Consider the following 19,019-nt stretch of genomic DNA (forward strand, 5'->3'; position numbering starts at 1 on the left):
CCTTGACCCCTCCTGGGTCTACCCAGCCCATGCTGATCTCATCTGACTTTTCTTTGCTTGAAGAAATTGGGGAATAGAATTTCCTAGAGTGATGAAGGTTACTGTCTTTCTAGTTGGTGTATCAGCAAATTGAGCCAGACTCGGGGAAGCCTCTCCTTTACATCAGTGGTTCTCAACCTGTGGGTCGCGACCCCTTTGGGGGTCGAACGACCCTTTCACGGGTCGCCGGGTACTCGTATGTGGGCGTATCTGCATGTGGGCCTGGAGACGGATAGAGGAGCGGTGTCTCGGTTCCTAAGACCATAGAAAATATGTGTTTTCCAATGGTCTTAGGTGACCCCTGTGAAAGGTTGAGAACCGCTGCCTTACATGGACCCTGCTGGGCTGGGCCCTGACCTGACCTGGGCGCATAGTAGGCACTCAGCAGAGTGTGTTGATGGACTGGAGTACTTGTTGGAGCTCAGAGTTGGCTGCTCAGACCTTCAGGTTCAGCCTGCTTTGCAGGACTTGCCCTACCCAGGCCAGGATGGGGACGATTATGTAATCCTCACAGCATGGCTATATGGGGGAGTTGGAGGGAAAAGCTCGAAGGCTATGTTAGGAATTCCTGCCTTTTGAGCTATGGCACATGAGCTACCTTAGAGCTTGTGGGTATGATCCCAAAAGGCCAGGTCCCTCCATCCTCTTCCATATACCACACCTCTAAGCCCAGCTGGGTGACCCAACCAAGTGTGGGCCCTGGAATCAGACAGGCCCTGGTTTCCTATCCCAGCTCCCTCATTTAGTAGCTGGGTGATCTTACTCTAATCATTGTGCCTAGTAAATGGGAATAAAAGTACCAACAGAAGATGGATAAATATTAGCTGTTGTTGATATTGCTATTCCTTCCTTCACAGGAAGAGGGGTAGGCCAGGAAGTAGGACTCTGTGCAAACCGTCACCTCCTCCTGGCCAGACGACAAAGAGCACATGCCTGGCCATCACCCACTGCCATCCAAATTCACTCAAAAGGTGATGGACCAGGATTGGATGAGCTGGGGAATTTGTCCTTGGAGTGAGGTAGTGGGTTGATAAGAAGTGGGTGCACTTGAGGTAGATTTCCTGGCTGATCTGGAGAATAATAACATAATAGCCACTGCCTTTTGTCAAGTCCTGGGCTAAGGGCTTACATGCATGATCATGTTTAATCTTCCCAGCAAGCAAGGAAGCTCAGAGATACAGAGGTGTGTGCCTCTGACACACCTCTCTGACCCAAACAGCCATGCTCTCCCCACCGTGCTGTCCACCCAGGAGCCTCAGTTCAGCACCACAGACCAAACTTCCTCCTGACCTCCCGCCTGAGTGTGTGGACACCAGAACCTACCGAGACTTGTTGAGACCTGCGGCCAAGCTCCTATCACGGATCCGTGTCTTCATCACCTCGTTGTAATCTCCATTCTTGAAAATAGGATGTGCAAACCAGCCTCCCATAAACTGCAGGGGAGTGGGAGGGGGACAGTCAGCCTGGGCATTAACAGGTGGGCACAACAGGGGACTTCTCTGCTCAGGAAACTCTGCCTCCACATTCTTCCCAATCCCCAATCTTAAACTCTCATCTCCTCTGCTGTTTTTCCATATTGCAGCTTAAGTGCTCAAAGCTCTTTTCACCTCATTTGGTTTAGTAGCTGCAGTCTCACTGAGAACAGCTTGAGGGGAGATGAACTGAATTGCACCCTGGCCCAGAACTCAGTACTGCCTTAGAAGGGTTCTGCGGAAGTGGGGAGCGACTCCAAGCCTCCAGGCTGCGACTCCCTGTCTCAATCACAGAGTAGGTCCTTCCCCATCGTCATGCCTAGGGATCCCCCATAACTTTCCAGGGAGGGCTGAGCAAGGCTGTTCCAGAGGCCCAGGCAAAGGATGGTTTTTCATGGGTGTGGGATTCGCAGTCCTAAAGTGGGAACTTTTCTATATTCTTGAATGAGGTCTAGGCCATCCTTACCCTTAGGGAGAATAATGGGACCCAAATGCTATGAGGCTTCTGTCTCCACATCCTCCCCTCACCTGCTAGCTGATGCCCAAAGTGTGGGGTGAGGGCAGCCTTCCATTCTCAAGCAGAGAAGAGGCTTGAAGCACACGCTCTGGGAAAAGCCTCCACGCGTTCTGAGGTAACATAGCAGACCTTTCCGTAGAAGCTGATTTTACTAGAGATGTGTGTGTCATAGTCCAGGGGCTGCAATTTCACAGCTCACCAGCAACTGGCTCCATGTAATGAAACTCCAGCCTAACACTTCCTGAGGTCTGGGGTTTTGATTTCAGAAAATAAATTAGTGCTCTAATTCAATATGTTCTGTGAGTCTAAAATGAGGGATGCATTCATTTTGTTCCAAGACTTTTTCCCCAGCTGGCTAGAAAGCAGGAAAATTAAGCTTTTATTTGCATTTATTAATTTAACCACCTTTGTCAAGTTTTGTTGTAAAGAGTTCGGCAAACCAAGGCCCTTGGTGTCCCCTCAGAATGCCGCAGTCTGCAGGCTCCTCCCCAAAGCCAAAAGTGGGGACCGGTCTGGAGAGAGACGCCCTTGCTTTCTTTCCAGATGCTGAAACATGGGAGAGGGTGCCTTCTAACCTCTTCCGAGACATTAACAGGAGCCAGGGGAAACTGCTATGATGAGGCCCAGACTAAAATAAGGGCGGCTCATCTTGTTGGCACCTACTTACTAGCGTTTCCACTTCCTAGGAGCCAAATTCCATGACCAAAAGATGCATGTCCTTATGTTAAACTCATGGAATTGAAAATTAGGAGCACTATTGAGTTTCACAGAGTCTAAAGTTCCCAATTTAATGAATTCTTAGACTGAGGAAATAAGATTGGATGGTGACACCTAGAGGTGAGGTGTGACATTGCAGCCCAGCTCTATTAGCTGTAGAGTCAAACCAGTGATTGAAGAGATGGAATTTCTGTTAGCTTCAAGCCAACATTACACCCAGTAAGAACCACATAAATAAACAATTTCTTGGGCCGGCCGAGTGGTGCGTTGGTTAAGAGCTGGCTTGGGACGCCAGAGGGCCCCGGTTCGGATCCCACATATGAGGGCCAGTGACACTGCCCTCTACAGCTAAGATGCTGAACAACAGCTCAACCTGGAGCTGGGCTGCCGTGAGTCGTTGGCGTCGGCGTAGGCTGCACTCCCTGTGGCAGTGGGTTGCCATGGGCTACCATGTGTAGCCAGCAGCCAGCGTGAGCGGCCAGCAGCCGTAGTGAGCAGTCGTCCAGAAGCCGGCGACTGATCTGCCTCACCCAGGAAGAGCGCAATGATGGTGCCACTTGGGCCAGTGAAGCAACGTCCTCCACAACTAGACTGAAGAACAAAACGACAGCAACTTGTCTGTTCCCCTTCCCCCAATTCCCCAATAAAAAAATCTTTAAAACAAACAAAAAAATGTCTTAAGACTTAAAAGAGAATTCAACCCCAAAGAACTTCCATCACAGCAAACCCATGAGGTAGGTAGGTCATCTCTCCATTTCACCAATGAGAAAACTGAGGCCCAAAAAGGTTAGGTGATTTTCTCAAGTTCACAAACTCAGACAATAGCAAAACAGGGCCTAGATCCTAAATCTTTGTTTTGCAATCTCTTTCCACTAGATCATGACAAGAGGGAAAAAATAGGCAAGAGGGAAAACAATGCCCAGAGGGAACACAGACCTGAACGTATCTCCTGGCTGCCTCCACATCCTCCTGGTTGGAGGGGTTTCTGGGCTCAGCCCAGTCGCTGCTGATGGTGATGGAAATCACGCCACCTTGTCTGGTGCGGTACTTGTCATTGTACAGATGCCAGGCCTCGGCATGGGCCTTTATTAGGTTGTGGCCAGCGATGTAGGGGGCAGTGCCAGGCCTAAAGGAGATTCCTGGAAACACAACATGGAGGTCAATGAAGAAAGAATGTGGGTATGAGTGTCACTCTGCCTACAGGCGTCCACTATGTGTTTGGAAAGAAGAATGGGATTTAAATCCTGACTCTGCTTCTTACTAGCAGGTTGTATCGCTTTGGGCAAGTAATTCAGCCTTTCAGTTTCTTCCTCTGCAAAATGAACAATCGAGAGTTCTTGTGAGACAGAAATAAAACAGCGTATGTGAGCACCCAGCAGCACTGTCTGCAAAGAGAAGGCACTTGGTAAATGGTGGTTTCTGTACCGCCCGCCCCCAAAGAGTGGCTCCTGTCTCCGGCAAAGTACCCAAAGAGTGTGTACCTCAGGAGGTGACATCCTGGCACTCTCTGGGGACGTGCTGTGAAAGTAAGGGTTGGAGAATATAGATGATAAAAGCAGCTGACAGAGCTTCCTTCAGGGCCAACGTTGCGAGGCCGCCTCTCGTGTGCTGAAGGAATGGTGACCGAAAGCACCAACCAAGGGCCGGTGGGAGATACCTTTGGTAATGAGTCCAAGCAGGTCTCCCTGTAGCCCTTACCAGCTTTTACACGAAATCACAAGGGATCACATAAATGAACACAAATTTACTCTCAGGCTCAGAACTAGAGAAAAGGACAATTGAATGGTTCTGAAGGAGCAAGGACAGTCCCTTAATCAAATCTCTTTGGGTCAAATATGTTTTGGAACAAAAAGGCATTTGTGGCTTAGAAAAGTAATAAATCACATGTAGTGTATTTCCCTGTCACCCCAGCAGGGCCTGGGACAGCTCTCCATAACCAAGGACACTAAGGTGTCTGCAGCGGAACTTAGAAATGTTCACGCTGAGTGGGGTGACGACCAGAGCAGCCTCATGTTGGTTCAAGTCAGGCTGAGCTCATGGCATCCACATCAATTACCCAGAACTTTGGGATTTGGGAGTTGCAGAAAGCAGATTGGACCTATACAGCCTGATGGATGGCCTTTTCCTGCATCAATTAGTCTATACATCTCTGGTTTCAGGGAACTTCCTATTTGAGGCAGGTCAGAGGTGCAGAGCACAGAAATGAAGCCATTTGGAGGCACTGACATGTGCAATTCATGTTTAGCAAAAGCGGTGTCAGAGGGGAAACTGCTGCCTGTCAGACAGCCTTGAGCACGAGGCGGGGGTTCTGAGGCACTGCCCTGGGGCTCTTGTGGCCACCTTCTCCAGTGCCACCTGGATTTCTTGTCTTACAGGTGCTAAGAATGCCACACCCTAGAGAGCTGACAAGCTGGGCCTGGACCTTTACCTGGAGCTGCCGTCCCATAGCCATAGCCCTGGTTGGCAATGACAAAGGGCTCGTTCAGCGTGATCCAAAACTTCACCTTGTCCCCCAGCCTCTGGAAGAGCACTTCTGCATACTCTTTAAACCGCTGCACAATGGTCTCATTCTCCCAGCCTCCGACATCCTGGAGTGCCTGGGGCAGGTCCCAGTGGTAAATGGTCACCTGCAGAAAAGCAAGAGCAATTCCATCAACCTCCTTATTATGGGAAGCCATTGATGTGATATATGCACCAACACAGATATTTACTGCTGAAGCTGAGAATGAAGATACAAAAAGGCTCAGATTTTCTTTGGTGGCAGGGGGAGGGCAGCAGCCTTTAAGCATGAGAAATGCATACATCTGGGTCAGAGAAGCCTGAGTTTGAGTCCCAGCTCAGCACCTACCACTCTGGGCTCAGGCACTAAGACCTCCGCATGATGGAATCACTGTGAGGCCTAAATCACGAGGCCCTGACAGCTCTTCAGTAAGTGTTAATTACGGTTATAGTCAGGGATCAGAACCTGCCCAGATAGACAGCTGAGAATCAAAGGCCCTGAGGATCCCAGGAAGATGGAGCCACTTTACTTGTAAAGGGACACCCCTAAGGACATCATCCAGTGTGTCTGGAGCTTCTTCCTGTGGAACTAGGACCCCTTTGCTGGGAGGAGTACTCTGGTTATGTATGGGTGGCCTTTCCCTCTCGGCCTTCCCTTTGATGCTCCTGACACACGGCATCTTGGTCAAGCTGTGGTCTCCACTGTCCTCAGTCAGCCCTGGGCCACTGACCATCGTCAGCCCAGGCCCAAGTCCTTCCCTCTGCCTGAAAAACCCTTCCCTTGCCCGCCCACCCATCCAAATGCTCTTCTGTGAGACCCACACCTTCATGAAGGTCCCTGGCCACAGCGCTTTTCCTTTCTGCGGTGTCTCAGTGCCCTCAAGGGCTACAGAATTGTCTGGCTCTGAGCTGTGCTCTCTGACGTTGTTCTGGACTGTTGGATGTGATGAATCATTGTCCACCCAGATCATGGGGTCCTGCAGGACAGCCACGCTTCTCCGCCGTCAATGCCTAGCACTGCCTGTAATAAACTCCACGACTGGTTCGTTCCTGCAGTGTTATCAGTGTGAGGAGAGAAAGTCCACGTAGACTTTTTTCCCAGATAAAAGTGGTGGGAAGGGGGGGTGTAATGTGGGAATTATGCTCTGGCTGCAGTGCAGAACCTCCCACCACCACAGCAGAGGGAACGACGTACAGCTTCATAGAACTCATGCCTCACCCGGCTTCCCCCAGCGTTTCCACTTACAAATGGACCAGGGGAAAAGGAGAAGTGTTTTTAGTCTTTTAAGTAAAGTTTAAATTTTTTGATGATACCAAAGTAAGCCCACAAATGAGCTTATGTTATATGCATAATAACTCATGGCTTAAAGAGACACACACTTTCGTCCCAGCAATTCTGTTCCTAGGACCACATCCAACAGATAAACTTCCACCCATACAAATTGCTCTATGTCAACGGTTATTCATCATAGTATTGGTTATAATCGCAAAAGAGGGGAAATGTCACAGGGAAGAGTACCCATTAACAGGGAGGTATTAGAGAAGTTAGGTACAAAAAAATGCTTGGCAACAACAAGAACAAAAGAACAAATGAGGAAACTATGGATATGGAAATACTTGTAATAAATACTGTTAAATAAAAGCAAGTACCAAACTGCATGTGTCTTGCCATTACAAAAAAAATAGAGGGGAAAGGGAATATGTATCCACACACATCTAAGGGCTTCCGTACACGAAAGAAGGACCTGAGAAACTTACAAACTTCATTGCCTATAAGAAAGCAAACTGGATGATGTGGAGGCGGTCAGAGATGGAGGGAAAATCTACACTGCAGACTCTTTTACGCCTTTGGAATTCTTAACTAAGTGAATTTGTTGACAATGCAAAAATTAAATTTGAAAACAGCCTTGGTTTACAGCCATGCTCGTGGGCCAGCTGGCTCCCCGCTGTGGACAGGCCTGGCCAGGGCCCAGCCTTACCTGGGGCTTGATGTTGGCAGCCAGCAGCGCGTCTATGAGCCGCACGTAGTAGTTCAGGCCCGCGTCGTTGATGAACTTGGTGGTGCCATCAGGAAGGACGCGAGTCCAAGAGATGGAAAAACGATAGTGGGACACGCCCAGGTTCTGCAGGGCGACCACATCCTCCGCAATCTTGTGATAACTGTCACAGGCCACGTCTCCGTTGTCATTATTTGCAACCTTCAGTGGGGTGTGAGCAAACGTGTCCCAAATACTGAGTCCTTTGCCATCTGCTCTCCATGCACCTTCAATCTCAAGAAGACAAGACATGGTCTAATTAATTCATTCAGTGAAGCCACCACAAGTTCCTTTCTGTCAGCAAGAGAGTCCTGAGTCAGGACCTAAGTCAGCATCACTTCTGGGAGTCGTCAATGGCCACCCTCCAATTTCTGAACTCCTACAGCTTCCTGGATACACTTTCTGGACATCGTGGCACTGTCACCCCACATTATGCAATTACGCACTTGCAGACTGGCTTCCCAGAGACTGTAAGGTCTAGGGCATTGCGTCTTTCCCTTTGTGTCCCAGTGGTTCATGTAACAGTGTCTGGTGTAGAGTGGGTGCTCACTAAAAGTCTGAATGGACGATTCCACATGTCCAACCCCACTCATGACCAAACAAATCCCAATGATGCCAAGTGGGGAGGCAGAATTTCTCATCAGGTCATGTGTCACTGTTTCTGTGCTTTTTTTTTGGTATTTCCACCTGTCTTAAGGGGAAACTAACTGACTATAAGCTGCTGGGAAAACAACTACCTGTAGGCTTAGGTAGTCTGACAGGTACGATTTCTATAATTCACTTTAAAACACTTCAGCATATATGGTGTGATATATGTGACTAGGTTCCAGGGAGGCGTTGTCATTCTGGCCTGCACAGCCCCTGTGTGAGTGGCAGGGCCCAGGGCCAGCAGGAATGCACCCTGTGTGGGCGAGCTGGGTGGAGGAGATGGTCTCAGTGGCTGGGGGATTATTTAATGCAGGGGGATTGAGCAAATAAGTGATTATGTTGAGGATATTAGGAGCTAGGTTTCTTACCATTGGAGAAAGGAATACAAATGTAGAAAATGGGAAAGCTAGCATTAACCTTGTGGAGATGAATTGGAATTGGAGGTATCAGTATGAACTCATGGTTTTTAAGCTATATAGAGGTGTGGGTGGATGGAGAAGCATATATGAGTGGGTGTACATGTGTATGTGTGTGTACACACAGGTACTTTCTAGCTTGGTCCACTGAGAAGGCCTAGAAATAATGACACCCCAGTAGCAGTGAGCAACCAAGCACCCAGATCTTGGCTTCTAAATGGCCTTATCCAATAAAAGGTGTCAGGGCCCATTAGAAAAATGGCTGATCACAGGACTGGGGCACAAAAGGTATAAGATGAGCCAGGAACACCTTGTTGTGCCAGAAAGAATAAGGGAAATGCTCAAAAAATGATGGGCCACATAAAAAAAGACACAGGATCCAGCTAAAAGGCACACCACCTGGCAAAATGTGGGATGATTTGAGCATCTAAATACGTAACGATAGCAAAAGGATAACCCATTGAATAAAATAGGACTCCATAAGTCCATACTGATTATATATATTTCAAAAAAATGTATACAAGTGGACACTTTGGTCAACGTTGCTCAAGCAGTAGTTCGCTGTAATCAGAAGGGTCTGGATGCTGATGGGAACCACTTTGAGCACCTCTTGTAATTGCAGAAGTCAAACGTGACTTGTATTCATCTTTTGTTATTGGTACATATTATCACAATTTTAATACAGTTTCCCTTTCTCAAAATGTGTATACATTTTTTTTTTGGCACCGTGTGTGTGTGTGTGTGTGTGTGTGTGTGTGTGTGTGTGCGCGCGCGCGCGTGCGGGCACGCGCACGCGCGCGCGTGTATGTAAGCCAGTCTTTGCTTTTTATTTTCTATTTTTCTGGGGAAAAGCAAAACCCTCATATTTTTCTGTATTAGTAAGCTGCATTTGGCATGAATAAGGTAACAGTGTGATGTTGTTAGGACATCAGAAAAAAATCTAGGCCCATGTCATGGCCATTTTGAGCAAATTGCCTACTTGGAGGATACTAGGTGAGAAATAAAGCATCTGGCCAGAATCTTCACATCTGCACGTCTTTGCCTGGGTCTCTACCCAGGCTCCTCCTGCCCCATCTTGCCTGCTAACACCCATCTCAGCACAGCCCTTGTAACTGCTGGTCTGCCTGCGTTGGTGGATGTGAAGAAGCCAGGCTGTCCGGGAACAGGAAGGACCTCCCAGGTTCCCCCCCCACGGCATCCTGCACTTCACTCCCACTGTCTATAAAAAGCCCCTGCTCACGCCTGCCCTCCCCAACACCAAGCCCAGAGCCTGGCACATAGTAGGTATGCAGTAGATGTTGCTGAATGGCCCTGAACTCCTTACCTGATATGCAGCAGAAGCTGCACTCCAGATGAAGCCCTCGGGAAACTGACCGTAGAGAAACTCGTCTTCCCTGGGCAGTGGCATGCCGTTGTTAGTGATGACCTCTGTGTAGTACCTGGCAGAGGCTCTCGCTGTGCGAGGCCTGTTCACATTATTGAAATCAACGTGGTACAGACCAAACTTGACTGTGTAGCCATTCAACCACTCAAAGTTGTCCATCAGAGACCATGCAGCATACCCTCGAAGGTCTACACCATCAAGCCTGTAGGCTGGGAACATTCCAAAGGGAGCAGAGGAGAGAATTACCCCCAGAGATCAGGGGCCCCAAGAAGTCCAGCCATGTACCGGCTCCTCAACTCCAGACAGTAGTCCTAAACCATCAACTTGTACACACAAGTAATGTATGCTGATAGATCATCTTGTGTGTCTTTATTTTCACCAGCACTGATGCCCCCATTGCAAGTACTAATAACTGACCTTTGTAAAATCAAATTCTTTTGTTGGGGTAAAGGGATGTGTCTCAAATTCAAGCGTCTTAGCCTGCTTCAGAAGTTAAACACAGAAATGTGAATTACAGAAGAGTTTCTTGCTCTGGGGTGAATGGAACCCATTGGAATAAAGCTGCATTTCAGCAGAAAGTTATCTGTTTGGTTCACTGCTGTTTCCCCAGTCACATAGCACTTGCTCAATAATAAACCAATGGACCTATGTAAATATTCTCGTGGAAGTTGTGTGTGGGTACATTTGGGGAGATGACCACAGCTTTTTCTCAGATTTCCAAAGGGATCTGTAACCCCAGAAAGAGAAAGAATTAAGGAATTAGAGCATAAGAGAGAGATTGATGGCTTGTAATCCACTCTGCCAAACCATTTCAGGCACATAAGATGTGGCTATTGGAAGATTTTGTAAGGGGGCATGAACCCTCACATACCTTTCAAAGCTTCGTTGATGTAGGTTTTATGGTAAAATATTCTTTCAGTATCTTCCACCTTTGGATTTGTCAGCCCCACTCCATTTTCAGTGACGTAAATGGGGATGTCACCATACTCTTCCTTGATCCAGTTGAGCAGTCTTCGCATCCCCCAGGCTGCCGCTCTGTTCATTGCTGTGGAAGGCCATGAAGGGTCCTCCTCCTCAATCGTCTCCTGGTCATCTTCGTAGGAGGGTGGGTTTAACCTGGGTGTTGTATGCCGCACGATTCTGGAGGAGTAGGTGTTGAGGCAGAACACGTCGGCCGTCGCCCTGATGTACCTCTTCTCCTCCTCAGTGAAACTTGGCAGGCGGGATGTGGCTAAGTGCTGTAGTTCACTCCTGTTCCCCACTTTCCACTTCATGGCATCAGGATAGTCTCCGTTTCGGAAAATGGGGTGGGCAAACCATCCCAGTGAGAACTGCAGCATTCGGTCAGCTGCCTCCACATCCCTTGGGACCTCTGGTGACTTGGGCTCTGCCCAGTGTGCACTGAGGCTCAAAGAGATGACCCCCTTTTGCTCCTGCCTGTATTTCTCATCGTAAGTGTGATAGGCTCTGGCATGGGCTTTGATGAGTGCATGGCCAACCCTGTAAGGTGCCCAGCCTGGATCCTTCACATTCGGGGGAAAGTCTCCTGAGCCGTAACCCAACCATGCCTGGTATGTGGGCTCATTAAAGGTCATCCAGAACTTGACTCTGTCACCAAAGGTCTGGAAACAAAAGTCTGCATAGCTGTTAAACAACTCAATCAAGGAAGGATTCTCCCAGCCTCCAATATCCTGGAGGGCCTGGGGCAGGTCCCAGTGAAACAGTGTCACCATGGGAGAGATGTTGCTTGCCACCAAGCCATCAATCAGTCTGTTGTAATAATTTACACCATATTTGTTGAGAGAACTCTTTCTCCCGGTTGGGAAAATCCGAGACCAGGAGATAGAGAAGCGATAGGCCTTCACCTTCAAAGCTCGAAGCATATTCAGATCGGCATCCAATTGGTTATAGCTGTCACAGGCTATGTCTCCATTGGCATTGTCTTTCACATTGTTTCCTGGTGTGTGGGTAAAGTTATCCCAGATGCTGGGGCCTTTGCCGTCAGCGTCCCAAGCTCCTTCAATCTGATAGGCTGATGAAGACACGCCCCACAGAAAGTCATCCTGGAACGTGCCATGGTAGAACAAATCTCTTTCAAACTTGGGTTCGTTGGAGAACTTTTCCCAAATTACTTTAGACTTGGAAGGCACCTCAGATGGAAAATTGAGGGCTCTGATTTTAGCAGGGAGGTTCGCTGTACTGGGGGGTGGCAGTCTTTTTACTACCTTGGTGAGGAAACCGTTCTTTTCAATGATGCTGGTGAAAAAATAGGCAGATCTCCTGGGAGTCCTTGGCTTGCTGCTGTCATTGAAGTTGACATGGTACAGCCCAAACCTCTGGCTGTAACCAGAGGGCCCTTCAAAGCCATCGAGGAGGGAACGAGCGACGTAAGAGCGAACATCCACTGAGTCCTGCTTGACAGCTGTAGAGAAAAACGAGCAAATTATTTTAAGTCTCTGTTACTGATGTTTCCTTTTAAAGGCTTTCCTTTTGACATGAATATTTTAGAGGTGACGGGAGACTCCAAAAACATTAATTCTTTTTATTCCTCAGAGTGAAAACGTGTATATGAAAAATCCACAAGACCCCCACAAAACATTAGGCCACATCTATGGCCATACATCTCAGTCCAAGGGAGCATCCCTGTCTTAAAATGAATAATGGAGAGAATGTACCCCATCTGCTAGTATCAGGACTCCTTGGTTTCATATAGAATATATAAATCATTTCATCTTAAAAATGTGCTTTTGTTTTTCCTTGTTTAGCAATATTGACATAAAATGACCACACATTCCATGTTAAAAAAAAAATAGAGCCTAAAGAAATGTATTTCCTGGTGCAGTGGGTTGAATGGTGGTCCCCAAAATTATATGTCCAAGTCCTAACCCCCAGTACCAGTCAATGTAACTTTATTTGGGAAAAGAGTCTTTGTAGATGTAATTAAGTTAAGGTTCTCAAAATGAGATCATCCTGGGCCGGCTGAGTGGCACATTGGTTAAGAGTTGGCTTGGGATGCCAGCTCTGAGCAGCAGGGCCCTGGTTCAGATCCCATATGAGGGCCAGTGATGCTGCGCCCTCTACAGCTAAGATGGTGAACAACAGCTCAACCTGGAGCTGGGCTGCAGTGAGTCGCCAGCAATGGCGTAGGCTGCAGTGGGGCTGGTCAGCAGTGGGTGTGAACTTTTGTGAGCTGCCATGAGCCTCCGTGAGCAGCCATCCAATGGCTGGTGAGCAACTGCCTTACCCAGGAAGAACGCAATGATAATACCAACATGGGCCAGTGAAGCAACATCCTCCACAACTAGACAAGAACAAAAGGACAGCAACTTGTCTGTTCCCCTTTCCTGATTCCCCAACGTTGTTCCCCTCTCCGAATTCCCCAATAAAATCTTTTTTAAAAAAATGAGATCATCCTGCATTAACCAGGTAGGCCCTAAATCCTGATAAGAGACATAGAGGAGATGGACATGTGAAGATGGAGGCAGAGATTGGAGTGAAGTGACCATGATCCAAAGAAGGCGTGGAGCCACCAGAAACTGGAAGAAGCAAGGAAGGTTCTCCCCTAGAGCCTTTGGAGGGAGAGCATCCCTACTGATGTCTCAATTTCAGACTTCTGGCCTCCACAACTGTGAGAAAATAAAGACAGTCAACAAGTCGACCAAACATCAGAGCCAAAGCAAGGCAATGGCTGTGGGCTCCAACTGGGAGCCAGCAAAGTATTAAGCCTTGTTTTTATCAGATCACACAGCCTCTGAACAAACATTGATTGTATAAGAGGTAGGAAAAGTTGCTCATATATTCAATAAATACTTTGTCTCCAGGCTGTGCCAGGCTCTCGGAACATAAAGATAAATAAAAGGCTCAGAGGTCAGTAGGTGGAGTGAAGAGCTGAGCCAGAAATAGAAAGGCCTATGGTTTCACTCACTGGATGTTTGGACACACCATTTAATATCTCAGAACATCAGTTTTTACAGTTGTCCCATGAGGATAATATCTGCCCCTATTTATTGCATAAGACTGTTTCAAGGATCACTTGAGATAATGTATTAAATGGATTCCAATATTATGAAAATTATAGAATTGTAACCTTGATGCTGACAGGAGTACAAGTGAAGAATAAGAGAGGGTGCCTGACCTCACCTCAGTGGGATGTGTGTCTTCATTCCCTACTGCAGTGCCCAGGGCAGGTATCACTTACCAACTCTTTCTCTTTTATCTAGACAAGGCCTTGAAATCTTCTCATCACAGCCCTCTAGGCAGACAACTATCCACTATTCGCTGATTAGGGCTGACATGAGATGAAACCTACTTGCCTTTCCTTTTTACTTGGAATAAAGACATATGAAAATGTGTTAAGTAAGAATGAGACTGTAGAGATGGATTAATGGGATCAAAGCGAATGATATGGAATGTAGATTTTAGAGCCAGTTAAAGGAGATTAAGATCAATGTGGCTGGAGCAATGAAGGAAGATTTAATGGGTTGGAGTCACATCTTATGTGTCCTCATGCCATCTTATAATGTCATTGTCATCCTATATTGCTACTTTCTGTCTATGTCCCTCTGTAGACTATGAGTCCCCTGTGGGAGAAGACATGTTTGTTCAATATTGTACCCCTATTGTCTTACACAATGCCTGGAACATTATAGGTAGTCAATAAATACTTGTTAAATAAATGCATTAAAAGATGATGAGGCTTGATGAATGGATAGGACTCAGATGGGCAGAATGTAGAAGGAAGACATTCTAAGGAATAAGAATATGGGAGCAAAGACTTGCGGCCTTTGAGGGGGGGAGTTAGGAGGCTGAGGGGAAAGACTCACGCTATTATTAATACTACCATTACCACTTTTTGGTCTCATTTCCTTGGAAGACTTTGTCCAATAAAATAGAACTCTGAAGACTTGAAGAAGTACCACCTATGTACCAATCACCAGCATATCTGCCATTCTTACCCTTGAGCACCTCATTGATATATTGATTGAAGTAGTCTACTCTCAAGAAATCATCAAGTTGATTTTCACTTTCCCTTATGGGCATGCCATTCCCAGCCAGGTAGATTGGAACTTTTCCTCTTGTGTATTCCAAGGATACAAACCGCAACAGCCTCCTTATACCCCAGGGCACCACGTGAATCCAAGGGGATGAGGTCTGGGGCCATGCAGGGTCCACATGCTGTGAGAAGCCTCCGATGGTGTCATAGCTGGGGATGCAGGTATCTTGTTGGGCCTTGCTGACGAGGTGGGACGTGTAATGGGACAGACCCAGAAAATCAGCGGAGCCTTTCAGGAGCTGCTTCTCTGCCTCGGTGAACTCAGGGAGCTGGGCCACAGGCCTGGGGCACTGCTTGTTTATCTGTTGGATCTGGGCCTTCAGGGCAGCTGGGTAGTCTCCATTCACAAAAATAGGATGTGCAAACCAACCCAGCATGAAGTGCAAGAAGCGTTCAGAAGCTCTCAAGTCCTCCAGGCTGTCTGGGGACAGGGGTTCGGCCCAGTCTGAGTTCAGCACAATGCCCACACACCCCTGCTGCTGTGAGCGATGGTGGCTGTTGTAGTGGTGCCAAGCTTTAGCGTGAGCCTTGAGGACCAAGTGAGCCACCTTGTGATGAAGAAAGAAAGAAATATAGTGCTTAGTTACAACAGCAATGTCAACAATAGCATCAACAAGCCAATAGCAAGTCAACAGCAACGTTAACAAGTTAACACCAATGTCAATAATATCAGCAAGTCAATAACAACAGTAACACTGAAAATGTCAACATGGATAACATCAACACTGATACCAGTAATGTCATTAAATCATGTGATTACACTGTAAATGGAAGGAAGCCAAGACTGGAAGGAATCACTGGTAAGAATTATGAGAGAAATCTCTTCTTTGAAGTTTGTCCATGATGGTATTATAATGTTTTAACTAATAAGTAAAAGTACCATTTGAAGGAGAAAAATGAGGTGGACTTTCTCATTGAAGTCTCGGTAGAAAAATTTCAGGAGCCACAGCTATAAGGACAAAAAGCTTATAGAGAAAAGGTCTGGATGACTTTTACAACAAGGAGACAAACAGAAAGGTGCAACCTTCCACTTTCAGAAGTGCTATCTCTCTCCCTGGGTGCAGTCACTTACTGAGAGCAAAATGAAAACTTTGACTTACGTGATATAATTTTTGGCATTTCATTGAGTCATTTATTCATAATATTCCAGCTGCCACTAATTGGGGACATTTTGAATTGTTCTCCAATTTTCTTAACTTGTGTTAGTATCATCTTCCCCAAAAGGTTTTAACATCTCGAGGGCATGGGTTATGTATCCTCCTTAACACCCAGCATGGGGCACAGTACATACTCATTTCAGAACAGAATGCTTAAGTGTGGCAGGGGGAAGCCAGACTAACATGCCCATCCTTAAGAATGCTGCCAGAGAAAGCTGGTGGGTTTTCTGGGAGATTTTGAAGAAAAAAAGGAAAATGATGGAAAAAAACCATATTAAGTCATTGTAAATTTGTCTCCTGTATACACATCCGCTTCTTGTTGAAATGATACCCTGATTGCCCTCTGGAAAGCCAACCCCTATTCCTCTTCCTACCTCCTCACCTCTCAACCAGTGTGTTGAGGAGTAGAGCTGGGATCTGGACCCAAACCAGTCAGTGCCCCCAAGTCCCCTAGCCTAGAGCCAGTGATTGGTTCAGGGACGGACATGTGACCCACAGGAGACTTTTGCTGGGAATGCCAGAACAGAGGCAAGCTTTCTTTCCAGCCAGTCTTGAAATATGAGAGCAGGGCTGCTTACATCTGGCTACCAGGTAGCTCAGGAATAAAGCCAATGAGGGGAGCAAGAGAAGAAGCATTTAACATCATTGTTGGTCTGATCAAGCTTCACTTGGATCAGATAAAAACAAGACTTTTCAGTTTCCTGAACTCATAAATTCCCCTACTTTCCTAATTAAATTTGGGTTGGGTTTTCTGTCACTTGCAACGAGAAGTCCTGGATGACACATAAAACTTGCTTTGGAGTCAAGTAGACATAGATTCAAATTCTGGCTTCAAACTGCTAACCCACCAGTAACATCATCATGGCCAAATTGTTTCTCCTCCTGAGCCCCAATTCCCTCATCCATCAGTGCTGTTCTGAGGGTGTAATAACTATTTTTAAAACGCCACCACAGTGTTTGGACAAAATAAGGTGATTAACAATGTATGGTTCCTTCTCTCCCTCTGATTTCCTTTAAAAGACAAAAAGTAAACACTTGCTGAAGGGAAGATAAAATGACTTCCTTCCAGCCAAATGTCCCTTCTCTTTCAATGAGTAGGAGCTGCAAAGATGGGATGTACCTTAAAAGAGGCCACCCCTGGGTCAGAGATGCCCGGTGCATGCTGGCCGGTGCCGTAGCCCGCGTAGCTCATCACCCACGGCTCATGGAAGGTCACCCACAGCTTCACACGATCCCCAAAGGTGGAGAAGCAGAAGGCTGCATAGTCCAGGAAGGCATCCACCACGCTTTCATTCTGCCACCCACCGTGATCCTGCAGGGCCTGAGGCAGGTCCCAGTGGAACAGCGTGGCCATGGGCTTGATGTGCGAGTCCAGCAGGCTGTCAATCAGCTTGTTGTAGTAGGCGACACCCTGGGGGCTGGGGCTGGGCCCATGCCCAGAAGGGAAGATGCGGGACCAGGAGATGGAGAACTTGTAGACCTGAGCCCGGAGGCCGCGAAGCAGGGCAACGTCAGAGTCCACCTTGTGGTAACTGTCACTGGCCACCTCTGGCGTCGCTTGGCCCTTGTTGGCCTTCTGGGCCATGAATCGGTCCCAGACACTTGCTCCTCTTCCATCCTCAGCCCATCCTCCTTCCACATTAAAGGCTCCTGTGGAGACGCCCCAGAGGAAGCCTTCGGGAAAAGCGTCCTGCAGGAAAGCATCCCTTTCTGCCCTGGACTGGTTAGCAAATGTTTCCCAGACTCTCCAAAAGGCTGAGCTCGGGGGCGAGAAGCCTACTGCGGTCTTGAGGTCCTGCTCCCGGGTGGCTGGAAGGGTCAGGGCATCAGTCAGAGAACAAGACCTGCTACGGGATGGAAGTGACATAAAAAGACATAATAAGTAAGGACTCTGTGAGTCACAGATGCCTCTAGATTGATGAACAGTGACAATGTGTTCAATCGGTGAAGATTCCAGAAGCACTAAGTGGAAAGCCAAATTCATAAAGCCATGGCAGGAAGAGACTGGTAGATAGGAAAATTATTATTATTACCCCTTCTTAGGTGAGTTATTATTGCTCATGCATGAGTAGAAACACTGTACCAATGCTACTGTTCTGTGTATTAGATCACCCCCGTGAATACTGTCTTCAGTTTTGATACCACACTTTTTTCTTCTTATAATGCAATGTTTATCAAACATAGCTAATAATAATGTTGACTTCAATTTATTGAACCTTGATTCTGTGCCAGCCACTGTGATAAGAATGTATATATGTTATCTCATTTAATTTCTGCAATAAATTTATGAGATAGGTACTATAATTATTTATCTTCATCCCACAGGAAACTAACATTTCAAGAAACGAGTAACTTCTGGCATCAGGGGACCAGCGGCTATGTACCAGCTGGTACAGAAGTATTTCATAATTGAATTACTGGCACAGCTCTGTTGATGTTACCAGTTAAATATCAGTCCCAGCTACAACCTCCTTTCTTCTTCATGCTGCCTGGATTACGAACATGATGTCAGGAGCTCACATATCCATCCTGGGCTGTGAGGTAGGAGCCTTGTTAAGGATGACAAAGTAACACAATAGGAGCCTGGATTCCTGTTGATTATACCCAGCCTAGACTGTCCACCTCCAGATTTTATTAATATAAATGAAATCATATCTTCTTTTATTAAAAAATGAGAGCTTCTCCTTGATCGTATAGCTTATCAACGGTAGAGCAGAGTCTATGCTTTTAACCACATATCACTATGCATAGATGTTTAGACATTTATGTCCATATATATTATGTTTTATTTCAGAAATAAATACATTCATTTAAAAAAAATATTTGTTTTTTTAACATTTCAAATCAAACCTCTAAGTCGATTTCCCAATGTACGAGTCCTGTCCCGCAGGCTGGAAAGCAGCACACCATACCTTGTAGTGGCTACACAAGCAGAGGGCAACCTTGAGAAAGGGTGGGTGCAGGGCTGTGTTTGGTCTGGAGAAGAGAATGCACTTGAGTAAAAGGGGGTAGAGTACAAAAGCATGGCCCATCCAAGGACCGTCATGTGAAGAGGGCTGGCCCAGAGTGAAGAACTGGGAG

At 46.9% G+C, this 19,019-nt stretch overlaps 1 protein-coding gene across 1 annotated transcript in view; it reads right to left on the bottom strand.

Moving 5' to 3' along the window:
• LCT (lactase) overlaps positions 1-19,019 on the bottom strand; it is a 44,211-nt gene that overhangs the window by 5,195 nt on the left and 19,997 nt on the right. The window contains exons 6-13 of the mRNA XM_019661341.1: positions 17,059-17,785; positions 14,684-15,329; positions 10,600-12,150; positions 9,669-9,937; positions 7,224-7,514; positions 5,174-5,372; positions 3,682-3,884; positions 1,363-1,472 (exon numbers count right to left, since the gene is read on the bottom strand). Coding sequence (XP_019516886.1) covers positions 1,363-1,472; positions 3,682-3,884; positions 5,174-5,372; positions 7,224-7,514; positions 9,669-9,937; positions 10,600-12,150; positions 14,684-15,329; positions 17,059-17,785 — 3,996 coding nt within the window. The remainder of the gene's footprint in view (positions 1-1,362; positions 1,473-3,681; positions 3,885-5,173; positions 5,373-7,223; positions 7,515-9,668; positions 9,938-10,599; positions 12,151-14,683; positions 15,330-17,058; positions 17,786-19,019) is intronic.

The sequence above is a fragment of the Hipposideros armiger genome, unplaced genomic scaffold, assembly GCF_001890085.2.
Source record: "Hipposideros armiger isolate ML-2016 unplaced genomic scaffold, ASM189008v1 scaffold_345, whole genome shotgun sequence".
Lineage (NCBI taxonomy): Eukaryota > Metazoa > Chordata > Mammalia > Chiroptera > Hipposideridae > Hipposideros > Hipposideros armiger.